Consider the following 26,934-nt stretch of genomic DNA (forward strand, 5'->3'; position numbering starts at 1 on the left):
CGCCATAATGTTTTTAAGGTCTCAATTTGACTTGTAATCACTTCATGTTGTCTTTGTAAAACACAATTACTCATGATATCTTAACTTTTATTATCTTTTACAGTTAGCTTTACAGAGCTTTGACACTGTCCAGAAACTGCTTAAGGTGAGATAAGTCATGAGTTAAGTTATATTTTTAATTCTGACATTTTCAGGAAGGAGGAATAAAGGCACATCCCAGCAATACTCTGGATTAGGTTCCAGACCTCTGCAATAAAGCAAGTCAGATGATCTTCTGGGTCCTCAGTGCATTTAAATGTTATGTTTACATTATTCAGCAGCCTATCAAAAGGGGCTCTGTTGGTGTTGTGTGTTACATATTGTTCTGCTAACTGAAAGATCAGTGATTTGAGTCCACTAAATGCTCTGTGGGAGAAAAATAGGCAATTTCTTCCTGTAAAGATGTACAGCCTCAAAACCCTTTTGGAACATTACTGTGAGGCAGAATATATTTGATGGCAATGAGTTAGATACTCTGTTAGATCCTGATGGCAGGGTTTATTATGTGTTGTTGGGGTGCTAACTGCAAAGGTCTTAAGTCCTACTCCATCAGCTGCTCCGCAGAGAAAGATGAAACCGTCATCAATAGAGATTTACACACTTGGGAACCCAATGGAAGGTCTCCATGAGCTAGACTCACACTGTCTAGAGAGCAGTAGATTTTGGGTAGTCTATTTGGTGTATAATTTTATTAATGAAAAGTTTGAAATATTCCAAGAATGTTAAAATGTTATACAGAGATATGAAGTGAGCAGATGCTGCTGGGAAAATGGTTCTAATAGAGTTGTCCAGCACAAGTTTTTAATGTCTTATTAATCTAAACCTTACTGAAGGCGCTCTAGTGTCATAGTCAGAGCCATTTGTACAGCTGACCCAAAGACTGCATCGCTGACAGTTCAGATCCCCCAGTGGCTCTGTGGGAAAAAGATGAGTGTTTTCCTCCCAATGCAGTTTACATCCTTGGAAATCCAATGCAAGATTGCAGTAAATTGGGACCATCTCTGTGGTAATGAATAGTAGAGCAGCAGTACTGTCAACCCTGCTAATGATGGATAGCTAGCTTAGCTAGATTACTAGTGCTTCCAGGTACTACCAATCATAGCCATCAATAAGCCTCAAGCAAAAGACATAGTTACAGGACAAAGTGATACAGCAGAAAGCCATTTTAAAAGCCACAAGTAGGATTTAAGAATGAAAGTTTGAAAATCAGAATCTGCCAGGTCACCAAATTAGATTTAACACTGATCTACTTTCTGCTTTCAAAAGGTAGAGTGGAAAAGAGTTCTCTTTGACATTTGTCTTAACCAATAAAGAGTGGAATAGATTTGGTAAATTAAGTTTTTAATGCAGACTATGTGGTGAAAGACAAAGAAGCTAATTTTATTTAAAAAATAAAAGTCATATTCTTCTGTTGTAAATAGTTCAGTGGTAAAAGTTGTATAGATGTAATTTAAGTTTCTTCTGATAGTAACCTGAAAGTGTGTCTGCACAATAAATCTCATGCATTGTGAAGCCTGGATCATCTCTTATTTAAGGAAAAATGCTTTGTAATTTGTCCCACTGTTTTCAGTAAAGGGGCTTTACGTTGACATTTTCTGTTGCCTTTTGTAGCCATTTACCTGGATTGTACCTGGAGTGTTGATGGGTGGAGAGAAGAGAAAATCAGAAAAGGCCAGGTGGGAAGAGTTTTGTTCTCCCAAGCCTGTCTGTCGTGCCCTTCCCATTTAATAATACTTCTTTTCTTTGAAACTTTGAGAAGCCCTTTTCTCAGGCTGCACTAATTAGTGGCATGTGTAAGGATACAATAGAATCAGTGGAAAGCAGTCATTTGTGAACATTATGCAAGTTACAAAAAGAGTTTCATGTAAGAAGAAATGTTCTAGTAAATAGAGCACACCAGCCTGGATGATAGGAGGTTTTCTGACATAGAAACCTTCAAGAACCAGCTGGATGATTGATCATCTGTCTAGAATGTTCTAGAAAGGATCTGTGGATCAGAGAATGAGCATGCTGCTATTGTTGTTTGGTGATGTCAAGTCGACTCCAATTTATAGTGACCCTGTGAATCTCAGATTGAAACCATATCTAATCCTGGCTGTCCACAGTCTCTAGCACACTTAAGCCCATTGTTGCAGACATTACATCAGTCCACTTCATTGAGTCTTTCTTTCACTGAACATCTACTTTTCTAAGCCTGATGTCTGTTTACAAAGACTGGCCGCTCCTGATCATAATATACTCAAAGTACTTAAAACAAAGTTTCACCATCCTTGCCTCTAAGGAGCAGCCTGCTTGTACTTCTTCCAAGATAGATTTAGGAACATCATGGTTTAAAGGTGTCAGAACTTCAAACTTCTTTATTCATTGTCCAACTTTCAAATACATGTGAAGCAACTCAAGATTCCATAGCTTGAGCCAGACAAAGAATTAGGTTATATACTTAGGAACATAATTGTATGATTAATCTCAAAACTGTGAAAGGAATCAAAATAACTAGGAAGAGTGTTGTGTTATATAATTATGGTTTCTTTCACATTGTTAAAACTTGTGATTTTTATATTATTTCAGATCTTAATATTATTTGATTAAGGGAAACTACAGAGGACTTGCTAAAATATGTTTTTAACGTATAAATTTTAAAACAAATATATCTTTTTATCTATTTGTTCTTATGTTTTGTAATGATTGTAAGCAGTGACATGTTTGTGCTATACATGAATCTTCTCCCATATCTTTTTCTTATGTTTTTTACTGATGCAACTGTATTTGATTTGCTTTCTTTTATAATGTATAATTTTAAATAGACTCCGCAAAGGAATAAATATCCTTATCTCAACTCCTGGACGTCTGGTAGATCATATAAAATCTACAAAGAACATTCATTTCAGTCGGCTACAATGGCTGATTTTGGATGAAGCAGACAGGTGAGACTTGTCGAAGTTTGGAAATTTGAAGAACAAGACTGTTTCCATTGTCTTTATTTCAACTTTTCTAACCCCTTAATATCACATTTAATTCCTCTCATAAATTAAAATTCCTTCTCTTGAAACCACAGAATCTTGGATTTGGGTTTTGAAAAGGACGTCACAGTGATACTCAATGCTATAAATGCAGAATGTGAGAAACGACAGAATGTCTTGCTGTCAGCAACACTCACTGAAGGTGGGTTGAGAAAAGTGATAGGGACTTCTTTGTGAGGAAGAAGTAGGACTTTGTCACAAGCTACATTGTTTGACAGCTGTGATTCTGAGTATAGAGAATGGCGAGCAAAGTGTCCAGGGCAACTTTTTTTTTTAATAATTTTTATTTATTTATTTATTCTTTTTATGTGTGTACCATCAAATTGGATCTGACTGGTACAGGAGGTGATTGTTCCTCCTTCTTCAGCAGAGCATCTGGTGGATTTGAACTGCGCACCTCTGGGATTGCAGTGCAGTTTCCTGCCACTAGGCCACCAGAGCTTGCCCAGGGCAACATTTTTTATATATTCTTTCAAACTATGCATCTTGCATTCCTAGCCTCTTTTCCAGTCATCCAAGACTCTGCTGTATTCCTCAGGGCACTAAGAATCATCTCAGGAAACAGGAACTACTGCCATCAAGTCAGTTCTGGCTCAGGAGAGTGTTAATGGTGCACTTGTTGGTGTAGAGAAATAAACACAACTGGCCTCTACTGACCTCGTAGTTCATTGGTTGCAACCCACGAAGAATTCTCCTTTATTCTGAAGTTGATACTATCTTATTCTAGTACATTTTATAGTGTAATCACTCTACTTTCTCTTTTTTTATTTTATTTTATTAATTTTAATGAACATTTACAGAGATTTTAGATTTCCATTCATCCATTGTTGCACTTTTCTCCCTGCCCAGCCCTCTCTCCTCCCCTCCTCCCCCACCAGTTCACTCCTCTCTTTGAAAAGTAAAAGAAGAATTCTTTCTTTGGTATACAATCCCCCTGCACCCCTCCCACCACCCCAAGTACACTCCACTTTGCAACCTTAATTCTGGACTTGTAGTAACCATAATACCCTATCATAGATCTCTTTTAAATTATTCTCTCCCTCATCTGTTTCAATGCAGTATACATAATTTATCCAGTTTTTCTCAGTCTTACCCCAACCCTGATGTCAGTCCCATTCTATAACAGTGTACCATGCAGTATTTGTCCTTTTGTGACTGAGATACTTCACTCAGCGTAGTGTCCTCCAGGGTCACCCATTTTTAATAATATTGCATGAGTTCTTTGTTTTTCAATGCAGCGTAGTATTCCATTGTGTGAATATACCACAGATTCTCTATCCATTCGTTTGTTGATGGGTCTACTTTCTCTTAAAGAAAGAAAAAAAGAAAACTTTTCAACTCATTTCTGTCTTCAATCATCCCAAAATAGATATTTTTAGCTCTCTTTTATAAATGGGACCACTAAGTCATGGAAGCAGGATGAAAATGGGCAGTCTCTTCTCATGTGCTTTACTGCCTGTGCAAACCTACTAGAGGGTCAGCTCTAGTTTGGTTCCAACTTGAGAGCACACAGCAACAATACAAGGCATGGGAAGACTGGATCACAGTCTACCAGAATCACCTATATAGTCAGTGCATTAGACCAGTCATAAAACCGTATTTATGTTCATGTGTTCTCTTTGGTTTGCTAGGACACAGTATTATATGCAAATGCAAAATGCCATTATATCATCATGCACCAGCAATTCTCAAAGTTGTAAGTTACATTTATTTTGAGAGAGAATGTATAAAAAGAAGACTTTAAGACATTTGAGGAAATCTTACAGATTCGTGGAGCACATTAATGCAGTAAAAGTTCTGAAAACTATGGTAGAAGCCTATGAATATTTTTAATCCCAAATTTTTACAGCTTACTTGATCTAGAATTCTTTCAGGAAAGGTAATAGGTCAAGCTCTGTTACTGTCCTTTTGAGTTGATTTCCCGTCAACGAGGGTTTAGAAAATACTGGATAAAAGTGTGGATAAATTGTTAGGTAGTACAAAAAAACCAGAGAGTCTGCCATACCAGATGAATAATAGGACAGTTCAGTGCTGCCATGTGAGTGCTTCTGAGAGTTTCTTCGTACACCTGAGTGTGTGGCGGCATGCCTGTGTGACCAGTTTCACATTGTGTTTATCCTTTTTAATTCCATCACAGGTGTAACTTGGCTAGCTAATATCAGTTTGCACAATCCGGTCAGTATTTCTGTCCTGGATGAGAGCCATGATCAGTGCAATGTGAAGGACAAAGCAGCACAGGAAGTTTCTCATCCACAAACTAGTGATAAGTCGGACAGCTTCGCGATACCAGAGAGTCTTGACCAGCATGTGACAATCGTTCCCAGCAAACTGAGGCTTGTCTGCCTAGCAGCCTTCATTCTTCAGAAATGCAAGGTACAACTGTGGACTAAACCTGTCTTGAGTCATGAAGAAAGACTGGTTTTATTTATATCAGGTACCAACAGTGGTTAGTTTAAACACAAGAAAGAAAAAAAAAAAGATACCCTTTCAGTGGTTCTGGGATTATAATATACAATCAGAAGTCATGCATAACCATTATAGTCACCTTGAAATTTGCTATAAATGAATTTGCTGAGATTAATATTACAACATTATAGGTGATAAAAATATGTTGGGTGTCAGATAAATATAAGAACTTGCATTCATGTTTTTTAAAAGGATCATAGTATTTGATCTTCGGCAACAAGTCTTCAAGTTCTCACTTTCAGCAAGCAAGATTGTGTCATCTGAATTACACAGGTTATTGATGAATTTGATGCCACATTTCTCTTCATAGAGTCCAGCTTCTCAAATAATTTACTCAGCATACAGACTGAATAGAGCAAATACAACCCTTATTAATTTTAAAGTATGTAGTGTTCCTTTGTTCTGTTCACACAACAGCCTCCTGGTCTAAGTTTCATATGAGCACAATTAAGTTCTCTGGAATTCTCATTCTTCTCAACGTTAGCTATAACGTGTTATGATCCAAACAGTCAAGTACCTTTGCATAGTCAATAAAGCATAAACAGACATTCTTATAGTCTTGACTTTCAGCCAGGATCCATCTGACATCAGCAATGATATCCGTGGTATCATGGCCTCTTCTAAGTCCTGCTTGATAATCTGGCAGTTCATTCTAGCCGTTTTTTAATGATCTTCATCAGTATTTTCCTTGCATGTGATATACTGTTTTAAAGCTTCCAGTTTTGTTAGATCTCCTTTCTTGGGAATAGGAACAAATACGGACCTCTTCCAATCCATTAGCCAGACAGCCGTCCTCCAAGTTTTCTGGCATAAACTAGTAAGAACATCCAGGGCTGTCTCTGTTAATTGAAATAAATCAGTTGGTATGCCATCCTATTTCTGGGGCCTTATTTTTTGCCAGAGCCTTCAATTCAGCTTCCACTTCGTCCTTCATTACCATTGGCTCTTGCTCATATGGTACTTTCTGAAATTTTTCAGTGTCAGTCAGTTCTTTTTGGTACAGTAATTCTAGGTATTCCCTCCATCTTCTTTTGATGTTTTCTGGGTCATTCAATATATTGACCATAGCATCTTTCAGTACTGCAACTCGAGGCTTAAATTTTTTTTTGTTCTTTCAGGTTGACAGATGCAGAATGAGTTCTTCCATTTTTGTTCTCCAATTCCAGTTCTCTGCACATTCCCTTATAATACTTTGCTTTGTCCTCCCTAGCCGCCCTTTGAAATCTTCTGTTCAGCTCTTTTACTTTGGCATGTTTTCCCTTTGTTTTGGTTTCTTGATGCTTTCATGTAATTTTTAGTCTCTTCTGAGAATCCATTTCAGTTTTTTTCTTTCTCCACTGTCTTTGTAATAACCTTTTGCTTTCTTCATGGATGATAGATTCCTTGATATCATCCCATAGCTCATGTCGTCTATAATCATTGGTGTTCAATGTTTCAAACCTATTCTTAAGATGATTTTGAAATTCAGATAGACTAAATTCATGATGATATTCTGGTTGTCATGGACTTATTTAATTTTCTCTAATGTGTCAGGAAATGTAAGGATGGCAAAGGATAGGACAGGGTTCAGATCTGTTGTAGTAGAGTCACTATGGGTCATACTCAACTCAGTGACAACAACAACATAAAATTTTTGTATTTATTTAGTAGCTTCTTTTGATCATTTCCTCTGGTATATGGAAGAATAGTCAGTAGAAAGACTTAGGAATGTAGCCTTAAGATTTGTCATGTCTGCTGAGCCCCACTGAGTAGTGCTGTATGTGGTGAGTCCTGAACCAGTGGGAGGAACAGAACAAATGAAGACCCTCATTCTAAAGTATATTTATATCCTACAAATAAGAAAAACCTGTTCAAGGTTATAGCGAAGTCATTTTCCTACATTCTTTGTTGAGTGACACATAGATGTCTTTTGTTGTGTTATGTTTTTATTTTAAAATTAGAGTCGCTGGTCATTTCTGTTTCCAAATCAAGGCCAATGTTACTACATATTTTAGAGATACTCTTTGTATTATCACTAATCTTAAAAACTTACTAGCTTTTAACAGTTGTATTTGTGTGTGTTCCCTTTCTTTATGTTGCTGTAGTTTGAAAAAGACCAGAAGATGATCATCTTTTTCTCAAGTTGTGAGCTGGTGGAGTTCCACTACAACCTCTTCCTCCAGACCCTGCTGAGCAGCTCGGGGGCCCCAGCATCAGGGCAGTTACCATCTGCCTCCATGCGATTAAAATTCCTACGGCTGCATGGCAACATGGAACAGGAGGTGAGCACTACTGCCTCTCACCATGTGGTGAAGTAGCCTTCGGAGTGGAAAAGGGAACGAAGGCCCAGACTTGTTAAACTTACTCTCCAGGGTCAGTGTAATGTGTGTCCCTCGAAAATTCACCGGGCTTCAGAGAAAATAACATAAAATGGACAACCTGCTGTTACTAAAAATGGATCACATAGCTGCACTGATATGGGCAAGAGGTGTATCTATTGTTCCCCACTTGGTTTTTTTCGTTGGGAGCTGAGCCTCATCCCCACTTGCTGGCCTCTTCCACCTGAGAGCGCTCACAGGCCCAGCTTGGCCTGAGTCTACCTCAACCAGCTGTTAAGGCAACAGAGTACCACTAAGTAGCTGGCACCAGGGAAGGGTTTTGCCTTTTTAGTACCCAGTGTGTAATTAGGGCTTGATGTCTTCAAATTAAGAGCATTAATGGAGCTAAATTGTGGATCCCATATGGTACTGCTGAGCATGACTGCTGTCATTGTCAACAAGATACAGAGCTTTCGCTCTTACATTTTGGGTTGGGAGAGGGTACTGTGTACCAAGAGGCTTCAGGGCTTCAGTTCTGACTTGGCACAAAGTAAGATTTTTGTTCATGTAAGGTATAATATTTTAGTATTTTAGGTACTTCACTGCATAACTCTCAGTCCACTACTCTTAACTAGACCATCCATTTAGAGTCAGGGCAGAGTATGTGGCTTGGTGTCCTCACAGGAATTGTGAAAGAAAGGAGGAGCCGGGTTTGCAAATAGGAGCCATCTTGTCCTAGAAGAGAGGTTATCAGCAAGCTTAGAAAATTAGGATGAAAGAAAATCAGAAATTGAAGTAAGTGCTTAAACATACACTGACCAGAATGAGTTTAAAACTCGGAATTTTTAGATCTGAAAGAGAACATTAAAAACCCTCAAGTCCATCCTCTCTTTTTTAAAATTTTTTTCTTATTTTAATAACTAAGAAAATGGAAACTCAGAAAAGGACACTTGCCCAAGGTCACTCAAGGGCAGGCACAGCTTCTTCAGCTCTGGATTATACAGAATTTCTTGTTAATTTTATTCTGTTATTCCTTCTATTTATTCGTTTTCAGGTCTTTTCACCATAGGCATTGTGAAAGGTAGGTCGTCTATAAATAATGAAGGAGCTAGATAAGGACTCTGAAGAATCTAGGAATCTGAATGGATCATAGGAAGATTCTCCAGTTAAATTAGTTTTACTTTAGCTACAGGAATCCCACTCTGTCACAGTATAACAGGGCACGTGTCTAAGGTGGTGTTTACAACTGAGCTTTAGGGGTAAGACTGCTTGGGTTTTAGTTCTGGCTATGCCATTTCCTGACTGTGTAACTTTAGTTAAGTATTTAATCACTCTGTGTTTCAGTTCTCAGATCGCTAAAGAGAAGGCAACTACAGTATTTCATAGGTGATTGTAGATATTCAGCGGGTTAATTTGGATAAAGCACATACACGAGACTTGGTTTGTGGTTACTGCTCAGCAAATGTTGCATGCCCTTGTTGGTTTCTCTATTTTCAGGAATACTTTGATTCCTCATAGTGGCAGATGCTGTTGTGTTTTTTAAAGGGATGAGCACCAGCTCTGGCACACAGTGCCCTAGTTTCCAATGTCAATGCACCCCTTTAATAACTATGTTTCCTTAGCAAGGTACTTAATCTCTTGATGTCACAGTTTCCTCAGCTGGAAAATGGGGATGATGATAGTACCTACCCATAGGATGTTATAAGAATTAGATAAGTACAAGGAAGGGGCTTCAGACCATTATCTGATACATGTTAAATAAGCAGTGACTGGTGGTTATTTTTGTCTTTATTACCTTGGGGTTCCATTGATGTGACAAAATGGCATGCATGTGAAAAACAGAAGCAAGGTACACTGAAACAGCTTAATCATTGAGCTGCAGGAGAAGGAGAGCCTTTGCACTTTTTATTTTTTATAAGTTTTTGGTAATTTGACTTTGTTTTCTTTTTATTTGCTGCTGACCAATAAATATAATCAAGTCTCAACTCTTTGGAATTCTGTGAAATAAAATGTGTAAGCTTTTGTTAAAAATCACATTTAAAATAAAAAATTTCATTGGAAAAAAAATTAGAAAACTTTGTAAGTTTGTGCAAGAAGCCTTATAAGTCTGCATACGTACTCTTTGATCCAGCCAAGTCTGCTTTTAAGAATTTACCCAAGGAGGAATAATCAGGAAGGAATTTAGGAATGTATATAATGATTTCTCTGCAAATACATTTATCATAGCACTGTTTGTAGTAGTAAAATTCTGAAGACCATTTCAATTGCCAATAATAGGTCATTGACATATAAATGGTGATACAGCCACTCAACTGAATAGTACATAGCTACCAGAGATAATGTGCTAGTTAGTTATTGGTGTGAGAAGATTCTCACATTATTATGATGTGAGAAAAGCATGTTAATTCTTTAAATAGTATGATGTCATTTTTTGAACACATACACAAAGTACAGCCATGTGTTTGATATATTGTTCATTGAAAGGAGACTCAGAAACATCAAGTGGTGCTGTGCTTTAATTATTTTTTTCCTTTGACCTGAATTCTATAATTAAAATGTTTCATTTTTATAATTTTCTGATCTTTATTAGCTTTTGGGAAAGAAGATAAAAATTAAAGTTGGTAGTTTAGACCACTTATAGGAAAGCCTGTTAGACTGAATTTTCTCTCTGAATTAAAAGAACCTTTGTGTGTGTGTGTGTGTGTGTCTTTGTAGGAACGAACAGCAGTGTTTCAGGAATTTTCGCATTCCAAAACAGGTGTCCTTCTTAGTACGGTATGTATCATTCTCTTCTTCCTGTGAAGGAGAAAACTCAAGTTAAAGTAATTCTGTGATGATAGTAGTAATTTTTCCTTCTTGATAGTTTGCCCCATGGCCAGCCCCACACGGGCAGAAGTCCTAGGGGCCTCCTGCTATTGCTGGTATCTTTGCACTTCTGGTTTGTCCCCAGATTATGCCCCACATAACTAACTGCCACCATGCAGAAGACTTTGCAATTTGCTCACTAATAGTGACAGCTGTTGGTCTGAAAATGTGTGAATCTTAACGATTTCTACCCACCAAAAACTTGTAAATTACAGCTATCGGGAGTAATTAGAGCTGAGAAATTCTTTTCACGACAAAATGACTGTACTTGCCTGTGCTCACCTTTTCTTAAAGAAAAATAAATGCACTTGGGCAGATTTTATTTGCTATTGTCTAAAACCGCCATTTGCCCTATAATTTTCAGGGCCAGTTAATTTGGCCTCAATCTTTGCAGTCTTGGCTAGCTGCCTCCTCCAGCACAGCACCTGACCTTTTTCATGCACATCTCTAGTGCTCTTTCAAGATTGAAAGCTCATACCTTCTACACTTTCCCTCCCTCTGGAGATTTACTTTTCCATAGTTGTTGTTCTTTCCCAAGATTGCCATCTTGGAGCATGTAACTAATCCCCACCTGGTTATTCAAGAAGTCCTTGTTTATACAGAAATGAAAGTGCACTATAAATTTAGTAAATAAAGTGAGCAAATGCTGGGTAGAGCTATCTAGATATTTTTAGAGCTGTCTAGGCAGAACTTAGTGCAATAACTTTTTAAGGCAATTCTGGTCTGTGTTCTGTTTTTAACCTAGAATAGAGACTGATTTCTTCCTAAATTATTTTATTTACAGTCTGTGAGTAAGGTCTGCTGTGTTTCTTATACATGCATGTGTCTGGATGAACATAAGGGCAACCGAGCAACCTGCTTGTCACAGCACTGAGCCTCAAAGGCGTGGCAAACAGGCTTTTCTGACTTCCTGAGAACTCCAGTCAGATGTGAGTCCAGTTACTACTGGAATACTTGCCTCTCAAGACTTTTTGTCTGATCAAATGGCCCTTCCCTTTAGAAAACCATTTTGTAAGTCAGATGCTTCTGTTTTTATCTAAAATAATCTTTAACTGTGATGTAGTGCATAAGGAAGGGAACTGTGATGGCCTTGTGGTAAGAAGTAGTACTGCCAGCCCAAAGACAGGCAGTTCATGTCTTTAGAAGAGAGATGGGCAGCCTCTGAAAACTCACTAGGTTGGTCAGCTGTGAGTCAGTTCCCACTTGAAAACACGTTGCAACAGTGTGTAGGTGGTTGTGCTGCTAACTCCAAGGTGGCACCCTCTCTGGTGGTTCAAACCCATTAGCAGTACAGTCTCCCTCCAGGTAGTTTACAGCCATGCAAATGCAGTGGCGAGTCAGTCACTTCCACAGCAGGGGATCTAAGTCTTAAAAAGCCATGTTAAAAGTCAGATGCTACTAAAATCACACTTAATATCTAGTCTAAAATGAAGATTAAATAATCTCTGGTCAAAAATTTGTCAGAAATCCTTACGTCCAATAATATTTGCTGCTTTTTGACCCTTACCTTCCACTCACCTTTCCCTGTCACTCCTCCCTTCAGCCAAACAGGCCCCTCTTTGAGTTCCTCGAGTGTACCACTCTTAGGTTTTCTGACAGTGGATTCTTGGTAAGTGTTATGCCTTGTTCCTGGAATATTACTGACTTTAACTAACTGCTGCTTATATAGCAGCTTAAATTTTACTTCAGCGAAGTGAAACTCAAGAGCCTTAATGGAGAGGGTTAAGTTTCTCCTTGTTAGGCACTCCCTGCCCTCTTCTTTGTAATACTCATCACACTCAGTCTAGATTTCTTTCCCTCACATCATAAGCCCTAGGACAGGGGCTATGTTTTGTTCATCAATATCCAGCACAGAGGGAACCTGGTGACGAAATCTATAGTGAGTTTCACTGCTAAACCAGAGACTTCACATCTAAGGGAGAAACATGGACAGTCTCTTCCCACTGCAATTTACAGCCGTGAAAACCTGGTGAAGGGCTGCTGTGAGTCAGAATTAACTCCACGGCCGCCAGTTTTGAGTTAATCTGGCAGAGTAGCCTCTAAGCAGATGGTGTCTTTGAGTTGAATGGTTGGAGAGATGGAGTCCAAGAGACTCAGTTCTTAGAATCATGTCTGTGTCTTTCTAAAACCTGAGGAAGGTTCATGTGCTTGCTCATTGGGAATTTTACTTTTTCATTGTATGGCGTTGTCTGAAGAATGAGTGTTGTAGATTGTCTATATTGAACCAGAAAGCAGCAGGAATCTTTGGAGTTTGGGTGAAGAATAAGGACAAACTCTTTTATCATTGACCCTTAAAATGCTAGTTTTTATCTTTGGGAAATTGTCAAGTCTCCTAGCATGCAAATGTTTTATGAATGTAGGAAAGCTGTGAATCTCAAAGAACACTGCTATATATGAAGTTCAGTGTGTGTGTGTGTCTACCTGGAACAAAAGACCATTCTTTTGAAATGTAATTTCTCAGTAGAGTCAAAAGCGTGTTCTTTTCTTGTTCTGTCTTCCTAGTTCCTGCATGCAATTGATATCAGTGAGACAAAGAAGGTCATCGACTTGGCAAAGGACACCACACACACAGAGTCCTAGGTGCTGCATCTCAAGCTGTCCGCAGTCTGATTTGTTTAAAACTCGCGTGTCTTCATGTTCATTTGCATAGCTAGGTCATTTCCAGTGCGCTGATTCTCTGCCACACTCTTTGCCTTTTCTTTACTCTGCAGTGAGCTGTACTGGCAAAGAGCTGGTGGGAGCTCACTTCTCTCCATTTCTAAGCCAAGATGTGAGTGCTGGTCCCCAGTGATGAGAAGTTATTCATTCACTCTCTCAGTGTTCCTGCTATTTCTGCCATATTTGTTTTCTTCAACCTGACGCTTCTGGAGTCTGAGAGCCGCGGGGCACATCAGACATGCTGTAATAGATCATGCCTGGGTTAGGGGGGAGGTATTGTCACTCTGCATCCTTTTAAGCAGCCTGTTGCTTGCCAGGCTATCTGAATGCTCTCCAGGAGCCTCCTTAGTGTTAATGAGGAACGAGGGCCACGTCAGGACAAGGCAGATGGAGAACTGGCTTCTTTTGATAAAGAGGAGTCATGTTGTTAATTGTTGTGTGGGGACTTTTCCCACTTTATACTATACCTTTTGCCATTTTAATTTATAATTCTAAAGTCCTATTAACAAGTCTGGGTGATTGAGCATCTATAGGAAAATCTGGGAATTATAGTGTAACTACACAAAAGCCTATAATTAGGAATTTGGTGGTGGTTTGTGGTTTGTTTGTTGGAGTTTTTCTTATAGTTAGATATTTTCCTCCTCCTCCTGTTATCCTCCCTGATTTCTTCGTCTTTTCTGTTGGTAGTAACAGTTAAGGATGTACATGTGGTTTTGTTCATCCTGTAAGCATCTTAAAAGAAGGACCTTTCTTAATTTTATGCAACTCTATCTGAACCTCATAGAGAGATTTGTTTACTGTGGGAATAAATGCTTAACCTTAAAGAGATGATGTAGAGGTTAAAAATACACAGTGAAGTGGAGGCAATATTAAAATGACTGAAGCAGAATATACTAGTTTGTGAAAAATGAAAAGTCATCTCACATCTAAAACACAATTTTGTGTGTCCTGGAAAATTAGGTCTAGGGAAAAGCTGTCCCGTCGGTGTTAGCATTTGGAAATAATTTGAAAGTTCAAAGCCCATTTTCCCAAAAGAAATGAAGAAATCTGAGGAATAAGCTAAGACCTTAGATTATCTAAAACATAATAATTTTCTCTTACTTGTAGTGAGGGACTCATGCTAAGCTGAAGGAAGGGAGCAGGTTTTATAATACCATTTTTATATTTATAAACTGATAAATTATACCTAGTGACTGGAAAATGGTATTTTCAAACTACCTCTGGATTTTTTTTTCCTGCCTTCTCTTACTTTATTTTTTTAACCTACAATTCTTCTTTTTATTAGTATTATTACTAATTTTAATAAGAGTTTACACAGACTTTGGATTTCCATTCACTCATTGTTGCACTTTTCTCCCTGCCCAACCTCCTCCCCTCCCCTCTGGATTTAAGGCTAACAAAGACTGTTGATACCTGTGCTCTCTCTGATTGTCCCTATGTAAATGAGATACTGTAACCTTTCCCCTGGAGAACAGAGAGATTTCCAGTTCTGCCCAGGTCTTGCTGATTAATTAGCCATTGGAATACACCTTCTTAACTGCTGGAACCCACTTCTTTTTCAGATGATACCAGAATCTCCTATGCTGCTCTCTCTTCACCTTCCTTCTCTCTTTCCTGCTTCAAGCACACTGTTATGTCTGTGCAGTTCTTAATTTCCTCTCCTCCTGGGGAATTTGCACCGTGCCAGGAAGCTAAGGAGACAAAGGAGAGGAGGCCTTCAGAGTCAGAAGAATGTCAGCTCATGGCCCAAATAAATTTAGGCTTTCTCACTTATGTCTGGGATGTACATTCACTTTTTAGGTAAAGTTTCTCTTTTCCATTTTATTCCATTTGTTTTAATGGGAAGATCATTTGGAGATTGTTTGCTGTTTACTCAGTTACGCTAACTCATGTTGCCAGTTTTTTGGCGACTCCAGCCAAGATCTCTAGCCTCTGACAGCTTCTGCACTCTCTCCTTCCTCCTCTGATTACGCAGCCCAATCTGTCACCCGGACAACGGGGGCCTGTACCCTGCTGATGGCTTTCCACACACGGCAATAATGACTTTTGGCAGGCCAGGAAGGCGTCAGAGGCGAGTTTGCTGCGTCCCTTGCTCAGAGAGCCGGCAGGCCCCCTCTCCTTGTTAGTAAAAGCACTTTGTGAGGTTCTTGGGTAAATAAATGAGTCATTTTAATCCAACTGACAGGCTGGCACCTGAGCAAGCTGCCTTCCATCTGTACTCCTAGGTCTCATGGAGGCAGCCAATTGTCAAACCTAAGGCCTTCAAGGTTTCACCATTGAGTCTCTTTCAGAACTGATTTTAGTGATTCTTTTGCCCTAATTAGGTTGAAGGAGAGAAGTTGGGCAGTATCTGAGTTCTAAGGGTGGGGTGAGCCTTGAAGTCTTTGCTGAATCTTCATACTGGTCACAGTTTACAGTTGATATGGTGCAGCTGGCTAACAGCATTCTAGAAAGAATGGTCTCCTGCTTCTCTGTGGTACTCTACTCAGGCTCAGTGAATGGGGTACAATGCAGGAAGCGATTGAAGAGGTATTTAAATCACTGCCTGATTACTACTTACCAAGTTTTATTTATCATGCAATGTGATGCAGATTCACCCAACTTAAAATATATTTTGAGTTACAACCAGCTGCACTTATGACCATCTTTTTCTAATGTTCACTTGCAGATCAGATACAAAGATCAGATTTATAAAGGTCCTGACCATGAAAAGCAGTAATAATGAAAAAATGGTGTCAAAACTGATTAAAGTCAAGGGTTACCTGTACCTAGCTTTATACAAAACACTTTTTGTTACACTATCTCATTTGAGCTTCACAATGCTGTGAGATAAATAGAGCAGATCTTATGGCCATTTTATAAGTAGATAAACTAAGGCTTTGAGAACTGAGTTGATTTTTCCAGATTGCTTGAATAGTAAAGTGACATTAAAGTGGACAATCCAGTTCTTTCTCTTCCTAGAGCAGGAATATTATTCCTTTCCCCCCATTCTATATGATATCCTAGACTGAGAATGGACGTATTTGAAGAATCAGCTGGATTACTTTGGAGCGGAGAGAATACGAGGAATTGGCAGTGGTGGGCTGTTGGTTACCCTCTGCCAGCACAGGAAGCAAGGGCAGAGATTGTCTCTCATCTCCCCATCCTGTGTGGAAAACAGAACCTTAAACAATCCCAGCAGGGGCTGCTAGAATTCTTTGTATCTCCTGGTTTCAGTGTGTTTGTGCGGAGTGAGTTTCATGAATGCCACATGCGATTTTAGAGTTTTATCTATTTCTTGGTTGAATTTACTAAATTGATGAGCATTAAATTTTTTACAAAACCTGTCTGTAAAGCTCAGGCAGCCCATTGTCTACATGCACCTCCTACTCTGCAAAGCCCTTAAATAAAATAAGTCATTTCTTAACAAGAGCTTAGCAGATTTAAGAACACGTCAGTTTTTCTAAAGACATCTTTCGTGGTTAGTATAGAAAGCAATTCTTGCTCCCCTTTAGATAGCACCGAACTCTAAATTGTGTTCTCAAAGGCATCAACTCTGGAACATCAGCCTTCAGCTTTTCAGGGCATGTGGAAGCTGTCTGGAAATATTTCATGGGGGTTGACATGCTTTTAGTACGTTAAACTTCTGCTACACATTTAGTGCAATTTTGCCACCACTCAAAGAAAAACCAGCCTTATCTCAAGTGTAGTCAATAAAAGCAGACAAATCCTGACTACCTTTAGTGGTCTTTCTGGATGGGTCACAGGAGTGACAGGCCAGTGTATACTCGTGCCCCCTAGAGGATGGAAGGAATGAAATTGTGCATACTTATAGAACCCTTGTGGAATTTTGTATAGCTTTTTCCTCTTTTTCTCTATTCACTGTGAACCCTTAGTAATACTTTTGTAAAAGAAATTTGGGAGTGCACCCTTTCCAGAGAAAAACCAGTTAAATGGAAGGGAAAAATAGACTAGAAAGTCATTGTTTTGTCCACTGACACTGACAAAGAGCATCAATAGATGCTGAAACAATTGAGCAAAAGATTTTGGGAAACAGGGTATTTGCATGCTTTGATTTCTTGACTGCTGCTTCAGTGAGCATTGCTTGTATATCCAAGTGAAAAGGAAATCCTTGACAACTTTCATTTTTATCTCCATTTATCATGAGGTTGTGAGGATTTTTGTTTTCCTTATGTCAAAGTACAACTCATTTTGAAAACTAGTGTTTTTGATCTTCATCAGTAAATTATTTGAGTCAACTTTGTTACCTTTAAGCAAGGTTATATTACTTGCATATCACAGGTTATTAATGCATCGTCTCTAATCCTGGTGCTGAGTTCTTCATACAGTCCAGTTTCTCAGATTATTTGCTCTGCATACAGATTGAATTAGTATGGTAAAAGCATACAAGCTAGGCACACGTCTTTCCTGATTTTCAGCCTACAGTATACTCTTGTTATACTCACAAGACTGCCTCTCTTTCTCTCCTTGTGGGGTGAATTGTTATAATTAACTAATTATATATACTTGTGGGTATATATGACTGCAGCAATGGGTTCAAGTATATCAGAGATGGTGAAGATCGCACAGGATAGGACAGGGTTCAGATCTGTTGTTTATAGGGTTGTTATGCATCATACTCATCTCTTTGGCACTTAACAACAACATGTGCATATGTATTATTATTTTGTTGTTGTTGTTGTTATGTCCCATCAAGTTGGATTCAACTTAAACTAGTCTTCCAGCCGGTTTTCAGAGGCAGTAAATTACACGAGAGGAGATTGCCCATCTTTTTCCCACAGATTTGAACTGTATGCCTTTGGGTTAGCATTACAATTCCTTACCATTAAGCCACCAGAGAGCTCCGTGTGTGTGTGTGTGTGTGTGTGTGTGTTACTAGTATAAATAGAATTTTTAAAATTTAATTTTGTTTTTAATTATGTCAAGACTTATACATGGACACAGTAATAAAAGTTCATTAAGGGAAATCTAAGGGAGCTCTGGTGGCCTACTGGCAAGAAGCTATGCTGCAATCCTGAAGGCACGTGGTTCAAGGCCACCACCTGCTCTATGGGAGAAGGATGTGCAGTCTCCTCTCATGCGATGAACAGCCTCTGAAAACCTGTTGGAGGGTCAACTATGGGTTGGTTCCATCTCTACAGTACACAACAACAACAAAGCAAATCTAGGGAGGTCTGATGACCTAGTCGGCAAGGGGTTGAGCTGCCAACTCAAGGGCATGCAGTTCAGATCCACCAGCAGCTCCACAGGAGAAAGCTATCCCCCTGTGCTATTTCTTGCCTCTGAAAACCTACTGGAAAGTCCGCTATGAGTCTGTTCCAGCTTGACAGCACACATCAACAAAACAAGGGAAATCTAACTTCTGTCGCTGTCCTTCCCTGTTCTCTCCCACCCTCTGTACTCAAGTCAAACCCGCTGTCAGTGAGTTGGTCTCAGCTCTTCAAAACACTGCAGAGTAAAATTGCCCCGCAGGATTTCCAAGGTTTATAACCTTTACAGAAGCAAACTGTCACATCGTTCTCTCTTAGAGAAGCTAGTGGGTTCTCATCTCTGATTCCCCCCCCCCTTCTTCTATCACTTCTATTCATTCCATTTTCAGATACATAGCAAGTAATTGAAAAAGCCATGAACTGGATCAGGTGAACCTTGGTCTTCAAACTGACATCTGTGTTATTTAGTGCTTTGGAGAGATCCCTAACAGCAGATCTTCTCATCTCTGAGTTTTGATTAGCAAGGCTAGCAACTGAGTATTTTGACCACTGTGCCACCAGCGCTTATCCCTGTCTGTGAAAACCAAACTCACTGCCGTCAGGTTGATTCCAGCTACTCTAGCGAGCCAGAGTTGGGTTTCCAAGGCTGGAAATCTTCACAGGAGACTGCCACAGTGGAGCCTCTGATGGATTCAAACTGCTGACTTATCAATTAGTTGCCAAAATTTTGTGAACTTTGCCCCCAGGGTGACTCCTTCTCTCGATAAGTAACTATTTTTATAAACTTTGAGATTTAACACATAATTTTTTCACTTTGAACTATAGAAATATATTTGTATTATCTCCATTTTTCACACAAAAGCATACTGTCCACACCTAAAACAACCTAGGGGATCGCTCTCTATCAGAACAAGGAAATGCTCATTACTTTATTATATGGAATATTACATATTTTACTCAATTTATCATCTACTGATGAATATTGGGATTCTTTCCAAACTTGCAATTGCAAAAAAGGCTGGAATGAATTCTGTTATGCATGTTTCATTTTGTATTTTTGTCCAAAGTACATCTTTGGGTTGGATTTCTAGAAGGATGTATTTCTTACCAATGAGTTAAAGGGCAAGTGCAGGATATTACCAAATTCCCCTCTATAAAGGTTTGTACCAATTTACATTCCCATCATCAGTGTATAAGAAACATAGCAGTATTGGGGGTTTTTAATGGCAGAACACAGTGTTCTACAATACTTTTGAAAAGTAAAATAGGCCTGCGGTTGAGGATTATCTCCACCTCATAGCTGTGTGTCCCGAGTTAAATTATTTCCTCTTTCTGAACCTTGGTTTTCTCATTTGTCAACTGAGAGGTAATATTAGCTATTTTATAGTTATTTTGAGAATTAGTTGAGGAAATGTAGGTAAAATGCTCAGCCTAATGTCTGGTGAGTACTATGTATTTAGTAAATATTGACTGAAGAGATTAATGGGGTTTGGCCTGCATTCTGATTTAGCTGTCAGAAGGGACAGGGTATGAACTAATCAACAAATTCCTCAGTAAATACTTTGCAGCTTACCTCTACCACCGAAAACCTTGAAGGATCATCTCTTTCAAGTATTCCTCAAGGCCATGTGATTTTTTTAAGCCATTATTGATAGACAATGGATTTGGAACAATAATCCATGAATATAGTCATTAAGTAGTTTTTCAAATAAAATATTAAAGTAGTAAAGCATACTAGAAATGTTCAGAATTCTTATATGACACACTAGTGATAACTATTTAAGTTCTTGGATAGATTGTTGTTATATGCCTTTGAGTTGGAACTGACACATAGCTGACCCTCTAATGGGTTTTCAGAAGCTGTAAATTGCACAGAAGGAGATTGTCCATCTTTCTCCTGAGGAGCAGCTGGTGGATTTGAATTGTGCACCTTTTCATGAACACCGTACTTCCTTACCTACCAGAGCTCTCTCCAGGGTATGAGACCTTTCCAAAGATGAAAGCTTCTCTAGTCTGTGAATTATATCCTTTCCACGTAGACTGTCTCTTCAGTGGGTTCCTTACTGCTTTCCCCTTCTCCACGAAGTTGTATGTAAAATTCTGTGTGTGCGTATATGTGGGCACGCAGAAAGTGAACCCGTAGTTTTCATTAGATTATCAAAGGATCCATAGTTTAGAAACAATCCTAAATTGTCTTCTTTCTGTTTTGAAGGATGTTGCAGCTCGAGGCTTAGATCTCCCTCAAGTCACATGGATTGTTCAGGTATTTTTTATTTTATTTTATTTTTTTAGGTTGCTAAAGTGTGAGCTCAAGGCAGAAATATATGATCATAAGTAGATGCTTTGGCTTTAAGTAGAATAATTACAATCACCTTTTTGGGTTTTACCCTGGTAACAGGCAGTAACCAGCCTAATCTGCACAATTCTCCTGACATCCTTCCATTCCCTAGCCCACCTAACTGCGCTGCGGCACAACAGCAGAATGTGCAGTCATGTAAGGGAGGTGGCAGGCTCTCGTTTCCAGACTAATGCATGTCACAAGTGAAAGTTTCAACAATCTGAAAATAATGGGAGTTACCCAGGCCCCTGGGAGGCTTCATTGTGTCCAGAAGGAGATGGCTCAGCTGTCCTGAGAGCTGTGTCCCTGTACATTGACCTGCAGGGATCAATTAAGTTCCTGACAGCATCTTACACATACCTCTAGCCTCTAGATGCTTTGCCAGAGGGTACTGGTGTTAACACTTGAGTCTAGTGGTTTTAGTTTTGTTTTTATTTTCGTTAGTCTGCTGAATGGTATTTTTAACGCCCTTCTGTGTGGGGGCCAGAGGACATGTGCCCTGTTTACATGAGTCATGGTTTATTCACATTTTAATGGAACTGCATACCTGTCACTGGGATTTATTGGTTGGTTTAGTTTTTGTTTTTTAAACCTGAAGTGCTCATCACACACTACTATTACTTTAGAACTATTTTTTCTTCCTTCCCACTGGTAAAAGAACAAACTAAAACAAGAAGGAAAGGAGAATTTTAATATATGACAGGCCAGATTCACAATATTGATCATTTAGTCATTTAGAGTGACCTTATATTGTGGCTACTAGTTTAATATACCTTGCTTTCCATATATTATGTCTAGCTTGGCCCTCTGATCTTTGATTCATGTAGCAGCAAAGGCATAAATGAGGGGAGGTGGGTGGGGTGTGTGTGTGTGTGTGTGTGTTTGTATACAATTAGCTCTAATGATGATAAAATTATTGTCATAGATGTCATAAAATATTGTGCATAATTCATTCTGTTGAGTTACAGTGTCTGTCATTTTCCCTGAGTCAGGAATATTCTCCATGGAAGCAGGCATGTCCCTGCCTCTCAGCTGCATTGCAACTCAGCTCACTTGGGATTGAGCGTCACCGCAGCTAGGTGGTGGCCCAGTGGCAGAGATGACCTTCGTAATTGCCGCCTTTATCCTGACATTGTTCATTGTCCTCTTTTGCCTCATTCCCACTGCTTTTGTCTACCAAGAAAGTAGGCCAAGGTCATGTGGTCATCGTAGAAAAATTTAGTCCCACCAGCCTACCGTCCTGGCCCAGTCAACTCAATGAAAAGATGCAGATAGGAAAATGAAGAGACCTGTGGAGAAATAAAATTAAAAAGGAGTTATTGGGACAAGAAGATGTCTCGTTTACCTGAAAATTGGCTACTATTCATGTTTGCATGTCAGAGCCTTGTTATTTCCAATGAAGCCAGAAGTTTCAGGGTTGAGTGACTTCTTCTTGTGATTGTCTTAGGGTAACCATAGCACCAGGATTTAATTCTTGGGATACCTGGAGGCAGGTGAGGGGTATTGCACTTCCAATTAATGGCAATCCCTTGATCTGTGAATGCCTTCATTTTTGTTACCCTTTTTAGTACAACGCTCCATCTTCACCTGCAGAATACATCCACCGGATTGGAAGAACTGCCCGGATTGGCTGCCATGGGAGCAGCCTGCTCATTTTGGCTCCTTCGGAGGCAGAATATGTCAACTCGTTGGCTTCTCACAAAATCAAGTGAGTCAGAAACCTGAACGGGCTTTCGGCTGATCTCACCTAATTAACTTTCTGTCGCTTTTTACAGTGGTTGGGCCTTGTAAGCTGACGAAGAGCCATTAACCCTTGTGATCCCTAAATGAGTCCCAGAATAGCCAGTGGCAAAAACTAAAACCCTTAATGCCATCAGCAAATGACAATTCCCATTGCATTGCCAGGCTGAGTCACAGAACAATCCTTCTTCTTTGAGACAGAGGTCTCTGTTTCATTTTACTCACTTCGTTTACAACCTTCACAGCCAATTTCATGAAGACCTTCTTTATTCATAATTTTTATTCCTTGCAATTAACATTTTATATCTTTAAAGTTGATTTTCCCCTTAAAACATTAATACTACCCACTTTCTCCCTCAGGGAAATAAACCAGAGAAAAAATAATTCAGGGGTGATTGAAATACGTAGTACTTGCAGCCAGTGCTTTCCCGTCATTGTATACACCCAACCAAATAGCACCTCACATTTCCCCCCTGAGCAATGCCCCAAAGTCTAACCTGAGTCAGTTGACTGAACTGAGTGCCACAGGATATACAGAAGCTTAGCCAAATCCTTACAGATACATATCCCCACCACTGTCATTTCAATTCTCTGCACCCCTCCATGAGATTTCTCAGGCTCTAAATCTTTGTGATAGGAGACTACCCAAATGTTCCCCTTAAAGTGGCTGCTGGATTCAAACCACTGACCTTTCATTTAGCAGCACTTCATATAACACACCACACCACCAGAGTTCGTTGTGTCTCACCTAGGAAAGGCAGAGCAAAGCATGAACAACATCTTTTCCTGGCCTGGAGCAGGTTTAATGAAATAAAAGTAATTTGCCTTGACTCCAGAAATGGATTTGCGTTGCCATGTTTTTTCTAAAATCTCTAGCACCCTAAACATGACTTCTAATACTGAACTTCTAAAAATATACAGTTTTCCTAAAATAGAACCTGGAAACATCATTGTAACAGACGTCTGAACTGAAACATCCAATGAGAAGGTAGGAAGGCCTGAAATGGAAGGGCCCACAGGACTGAGTACAGCCCACCACTTGGAGTAGTCGTCTGTGCTAGCCTCCACTTCCACTTGCAGAGCTCGTGTTCTTACTCTCAGAAGACTGCTCAGAATTCTTTCAAGGTTGTTAGTATAGATATCTGGGGACTAAGGTATTCAGAAAATATATGCTGTGTCCTTCCTTGTCCAGGAAGATGCAACATGCTTATGGTAGATCAGATGAAAATTCAAGATGCTAAAAGATGGTTAAATTTCCCTTGTAATTTAATGTGCCTCATCTTACTACAATCTGTCCATTGAAATAGCAGTTTTTATTTGTTTCAGGAAGATAAGCATATTTTCTCTTATTTGTGAGAAAAAGCTCAGGTAGATCAATCAGTCAATCACTGTTCATCAAGAGCTTTATCTCCAGCTGGATTCTGCTTTCCCTGAGGCTGGAGACAACTGACATTTCTGCTTGACATCTTTTCATTGTCTAGGCCGACACCCTATCAGGAAGGTGTGCTCCAGAAATACTAGCAGAATTAAAATGAAAGCCCATTGGCATAGCCCTTTCTCTTGTCTACCTTTATCCTGTTCCCACTGGCTTTAAACCCATCAAAATTCTGTAGCTTTTTCCTCTGTCACAGATTTGTATGTATATAGAAACCATTTTGAGAATTTTGTTTTCTTCCCACAATAGAAAATGTTGTCACTACACCTTGGCAGTCTATCCCTGTACAGCTTCTTTTTCCTCCTCCTCCTGTTCTAGACCTACAAATCCATATCTTCTCAACCCACTGGCATCTCATCATTGGTTAGTTATTGTCATGCTCAGCCACTTTGTTGTTGCTTCTCAGAAAAATGAGAATAATAAGAGTTATGAAGTCAAATGATCATTTTGTAACCCTGAAGTTAACAGAATATTGTCCTATCTTTCTCTGCTTTCTCAATTTTTCTCTCATCAAACTATTTAGATTGATTCCTGTGAAAGACTCAAGTAAAAATTTAAAACTAAACCCACTACCATCAGGTTGGCCAGTGGCAGCTTTCCATCAGGTTTCCAAGCCTTAAGCCCCTCCCTTAGATCTTTAAGGGAGGGGACTGCTCTTGCTTCTCCCAAGGAGCAGTGGTGAAGTTGTCCTTTGAGTTAGCAGTGCGCTGCACTAACACACTGCACTACCACAGCACCTTTAAAATTGAAAAAGGAAAATGATAATTAGCAGAAATACCATTAACAAGCCAAATTTATTTTAAAGATAAATAAAACCATTCCCTATTTTTCTCATATAGAAAAATAGTATGGAAGTATGAAAATCAGCATAATTTTTGTGTTAAAAAGACAGCTAGCTCAGTTGAACCTGGGAAGAAAGTTGAAAAGGATTAAGGTTGGGAAGTACTGAGAAGATTTTGATCTCTTGAGGAGAGAATATAGAGGGTTGTTAAGAGCATTCGTTTAAGGATGTAAAAGATCATGTCCTGTCTTGTTCTTGTTTCTGTCCTGAAAATTTACTGATTGAAGTACTACGTATCTGAGCCACTGACTACTTCACTGCACCAAATGTAAGCAACCTAGAAAATATTAGGATCCTCTACTGAGTTGTATTTCCAAATTTCTATTTGAGGAGGGGCTAATATATAGGATATTTACACATAGACTGTTCCTTTAACTTAATATTGAAAAAATGAAGATAATCAACCTTAGAACTAGTTGTAAGGTACGCAATAGAAAGCATCACACTTGAATGTTTTTGGAATCCAAAAGGTACATTCCTGGTATTTTTTTTTTTTAAAAAAGAAGAGAAAAAAATGTGTATATGTTTTGGGCATAAGAACATGAGAGCCACGCAGCAGGATGCTCGGGTGGCTGATGAATTACCGAGAAGATTCAGAAAGGCAGCTGAGGCTCTCTGCAGCAAGGGCCATCACAACAAATTGCTGCATGCCTTCATATCCTGAGCTGTGTGGAACTAACCCTGACAATTTAATTTAGCAGGCAGGGCAAGAGACAGGTAGCCTGGGCCTCTGCCACCTCTGTTGAAATGCTCAGAACTTTACTTCTACATCTTTTTTACTTCTTTGCATTTGCCAACTTCTTATTTTTTTTAACTTCCCCTTTAAATGTGTTTCTAATGAAAGTCATCATTGGTTTATTAAAATGTAAATGCTTCATCAAAACGTGTATTTCTTAGATCATGCATAAGACAGTTTCCTGAATTTATTTATCTATCTCATTTCATAGTAAGGTGAGAATTCAGAACTGTTGATAGAACCATAAATAATCAGATTTGCTTTGTTTGTCAGAAGAAAAGACTTCTTAGAAATAAGAAGACTTTTAAAACTGGAAATCGCTCCAGTTTACTCTCACCTCCTGTCCATTTCAGATGGCAGGTCTCTCAGCATTCATGTGGACAATGTATGTTCAGTATTTTTGTATCCCTAACTGAGTGGCATAATTTTTTTTCCTTTCGCCCTTTCAAGATTTGATTTCAAGGTCTTCTATTTCATTCACTTTTCCCCTCATTTTCCCCTCCCTAAACAAGAAAATGCCATGAACAGAAGTAAGTATATAAAGAAAGAAATGTGTCTGAGCTATTTCCACCCTCCTTCAGCTTTTCAGGCATAAAGAAGAAGCAAATTTCAATAGCCATAGCATTTCTTTCTTTCGTAAAAAGATTTTCCATGAAGCCATGAGCATTTTCCTTCTGACTCCCTCTTTCAATAGATCCTCTACCTTCTCCAAATGACTCTTAGTGCTGTGAAAAAGATTCCACGTATCCATAGGGCTATGAGCTGGCAGCAGCAATAGAGAATGTTGAGGGGTTTAGGCTGGGGGTGGAGATTCAGGAAAGAGATGACAGATTTCAAGTAAATCGCTGTCAAAGACTTGACATTTTCATTCATAGCTTTGTCAGAATAATCTTTGGGGGAAAGGGGAGAAAGTGTCTTCTCTGAAATAAGAAGTTGCCATTCATGTTTTAATTTGCTGTTACATTTTTAAAATTTTTTTTAAAAAATCATTTATCTTTTTATGATCTGTTTTCTCCTTTCAGAACCCTGTCCCTTTCTCCCTGGGAAGTAGGTTTTCCTCCCTAGTCTCTTAAAATGTGAGTCCAAATCAACATCCCATATTCCAGCACTGTGGCTTCCCAGACAGTTGTGGCATTTATATGGAAGTGGCAGACTTCCCATCTATAGGCAGGGTAGACAGCTTAGTTGTCACTTCTGGTGACTTCTGCCTTAAATACTTGAAAGTAAAGCTACTCAGGTCAGGGGACTTGCTTGAGAGCCATAAGGAATAAGATAGTTTTAGTCCCTTG

The 26,934-nt window shown here is 39.1% G+C and overlaps 1 protein-coding gene across 1 annotated transcript in view; it reads left to right on the plus strand.

The window, feature by feature from the left end:
- The window catches only part of DDX31 (DEAD (Asp-Glu-Ala-Asp) box polypeptide 31), a 104,938-nt gene that overhangs the window by 28,541 nt on the left and 49,463 nt on the right, over positions 1-26,934 (plus strand). Inside the window, exons 8-16 of the mRNA XM_006894436.1 lie at positions 104-145; positions 1,651-1,715; positions 2,844-2,963; positions 3,095-3,201; positions 5,197-5,432; positions 7,610-7,786; positions 10,538-10,597; positions 20,768-20,818; positions 22,462-22,601. Of these exons, the coding sequence (XP_006894498.1) occupies positions 104-145; positions 1,651-1,715; positions 2,844-2,963; positions 3,095-3,201; positions 5,197-5,432; positions 7,610-7,786; positions 10,538-10,597; positions 20,768-20,818; positions 22,462-22,601 (998 nt within the window). The remainder of the gene's footprint in view (positions 1-103; positions 146-1,650; positions 1,716-2,843; positions 2,964-3,094; positions 3,202-5,196; positions 5,433-7,609; positions 7,787-10,537; positions 10,598-20,767; positions 20,819-22,461; positions 22,602-26,934) is intronic.

This window comes from Elephantulus edwardii, unplaced genomic scaffold (genome assembly GCF_000299155.1).
Source record: "Elephantulus edwardii isolate Elephantulus edwardi_28Jun2011 unplaced genomic scaffold, EleEdw1.0 scaffold00141, whole genome shotgun sequence".
Lineage (NCBI taxonomy): Eukaryota > Metazoa > Chordata > Mammalia > Macroscelidea > Macroscelididae > Elephantulus > Elephantulus edwardii.